The sequence below is a fragment of the Arachis ipaensis genome, chromosome B10 (assembly GCF_000816755.2).
Source record: "Arachis ipaensis cultivar K30076 chromosome B10, Araip1.1, whole genome shotgun sequence".
NCBI lineage: Eukaryota > Viridiplantae > Streptophyta > Magnoliopsida > Fabales > Fabaceae > Arachis > Arachis ipaensis.
The window spans coordinates 107,730,490-107,733,230 of NC_029794.2; the positions used below are offsets into that span (position 1 = coordinate 107,730,490).

At 39.6% G+C, this 2,741-nt stretch overlaps 1 protein-coding gene across 1 annotated transcript in view; it reads right to left on the reverse strand.

The window, feature by feature from the left end:
* Positions 1–2,735, reverse strand: part of LOC107623135 (probable polygalacturonase) — a 3,203-nt gene extending 468 nt beyond the window's left edge. Inside the window, 6 exon segments of the mRNA XM_016325291.2 lie at positions 1–2; positions 4–298; positions 410–480; positions 734–908; positions 1,291–1,411; positions 2,107–2,735. The exon segment at positions 1–2 is cut by the window's left edge and continues 468 nt beyond it. Coding sequence (XP_016180777.2) covers positions 1–2; positions 4–298; positions 410–480; positions 734–908; positions 1,291–1,411; positions 2,107–2,565 — 1,123 coding nt within the window. The 5' untranslated portion in view covers positions 2,566–2,735.

Sequence of the window (2,741 nt, forward strand, 5' to 3'; positions counted from 1 at the left end):
CTTATGCTAACATTGGATATATAGCCACCTCTACCCTTATCGGATTTCATGCGAACACCAGCTGCAGAATCCCACACATGTAGACCCTCAATTGTTATATTCGAAATTCCTCCGGACATCTCACTGCCTATTCCAACTCCGGAACAAGTTGGGGTTGTGCCTGAGACTCTCCTCACTATGATATTTGTGCTAGGATGCGCCATGGTGATTCCATATTGATCCCAACCACTCTTGATGGCTACTAGATCATCTCCACTTTCTATGTAGTTATCTTCTATGCATACATTGGTGCTTGAGTCTGTATCATCAGGAAGGAAAACTCACTAGACTATTGCTTGATTTATACTGAACATTTTGTCCTAGATTTCGTGCATTACTAAGGAAATGGATAGGGAAAAAATGGACAAACCTGGGTCTATGCCATCGGTATTTGGGGCATTAAGAGGAGCCAAGATTGTCATCCCTTTGATCACAACATTTCTGAAACAAAGCAATCTTGTCAATTAAATCACTTTCCCAAGTGTTTGTTGTCCAAAAGCCAAATACAAGGAAGCCACAATTAATTTTAGTTTTAAATTGATGCACTTAAATTGAACTTGCTACAACTCCAATTGTGCACAATGCAGAAGATCCCCAATCAGTTGAATTGAAACATTGGTGAATTCAACTAAAAATACATTAGAACTTAGAACACACTATAGCAGAAGAGACAAATAGCCAAAAAGGATGGTACCTGCAGTAAACAGGATGAATGGTCCAAAAAGGAGAATTTCGAAAGGTGAGGTTTGATATGAGAACATTATCGGAGTTAATTAGTTCAAGGAGGTGGCCTCTTGTGTGCTCCAATGTTCTGTTCCACCAAAGTTCCCACCACATCTTCCCTTGACCATCAACTGTCCCATTATCTCCTACATAAAACAAAACGTAAATATTTACATGTCTAATAAAAAAAAAAAATTGTGAGATTCACCAGTTTAACCTTCAATTTATTGTTTCGGGGATTTAAGCATTTTCTGACTTTTTTAAAAAAGGACATGAATATACCTATTAACTAACCCCCTTTCGACATTTGGTCTTCAAACCTGCTTTTTCTGCGATACATAGGTCCTGTCCCACACGTTACGGTGTCCGTGCTCTTGGCCACTAGCACCAATCACGGGACCCTTTATTTAAAACTATTTAAATAACCCCCATAAAAAGAAAGAAAAAAAAACCTACTTTTTCCTACTTAATTTGTTGTTAAGAAAAGTAATTGAAAGTAAAAAAGGAAAATAGGTTCACAAGTTTTACCTGTGATGATAACATTCTTGAGTCCATTTCCATGTATAAGGCTAATATGTCTTCCTCCTAACCTCTCTCTTCCTCTTCCATAAGATGGCAACGGCTCAATTATAGGCCATTCTTTTACGTCCTGGCAATTGAAAATTTTAACATTAAACAACTAGCAGTTCTTTCAGCAATTGGCATAATTAATTAATCAATTAATTAACACAAAGCTAAAAGCCTAAGGACAGAATAAATAAACAAAAAAGACCCACCAAGGATCAAGGTACAGAAGCATTATTATTTGGACGGTTCCATGTGATTGTTAATCCTAACCATATATAGTGAAAGAACAAACCATTCAAAAAGCTAAATCCCGCAGAAAGCTCCAAGAAAAACCGAAAATCATGTGATTTTCTTACAATTAAAAAAAAAGAGTGACTCAAAGATCAAGAACATTCGTTTTTTATGAGTAACTTTTTAGGCCCACATTAAATGAAAAGGGACAGAAAGCGAAATCACATGCAGATCCCTGAGCTGGTTTTGATGAATTCGCACATAGAAAGTAGAAAAACACCATTTTAATTATAAATATTTGGGTTAGGTTCATCTAGTGTAGTTAAATACAGTAGTAATAAACAAAAATAAAAATAGAAGACGTAGCTATTTAATACTTTATACACTGAAATTAAATAAATTTACTTTCCAGGAGCTCCCGTAGCAAGAGCCATTTCACGTAAAATACTATTACGATAAACATAACTGCAACTTTAATTCAGGAAATCAAAGTTGATAAAAAACAAAGAAAAGAATGTGAAGATCGAAAAAGTGGGGACACCTGACCTGAGAGGCCAAAAGAAGAGCACCTTGGTTCAAGAAAAGGGTGAAATCAGAGGTGAGATTGAAGGGAGCGGTGAGCCAAGTTCCGTTAGGGATATTAAGCTGGGACCCACCACGGTGTTGAAAGCGCTGCATGTAGCGAATGGCTCTCCTGAAGGCTTCGGTATTGGATGTTTTGCCGTCGCCGACGCCGCCGAAGTCCTTGATGGACATGACGAGCTTCCTCTTTGGAAGCGCCCTGAAGAAACCGGAGCATGTGATCGGATCCGATGCGGAGGAGGAAGGGACGGGTCGTTGCGGGCGAATGAGGGCCCAGTTGGGAGGAAAGAGGTAGGGAGTGGTGGTGGAGAGCTGAATGGAGAAGATGGCGATGAGGGTGAAGAGGAGAAAGAGGATGGACCATGAGGGTCTTGCACATGATCCTATCGTCACGCTTTGAAAGTTTGTTTTCTCCGATTCCATATCGACGGAGGAGTGGGCTGTGGCGGTGGCGAAAGGGATACGTGTATAGCTGATGGTTTTGACTTTTGTGGTGAGAGAGGTGCCCAAAATTGAGAGAATTTGTTTCTTGAATCTCCTACGGAAGGAGTGTGGGGTGGATGGGTGGGTCCGGCTTTGGAAATTCACAGAAAATACTT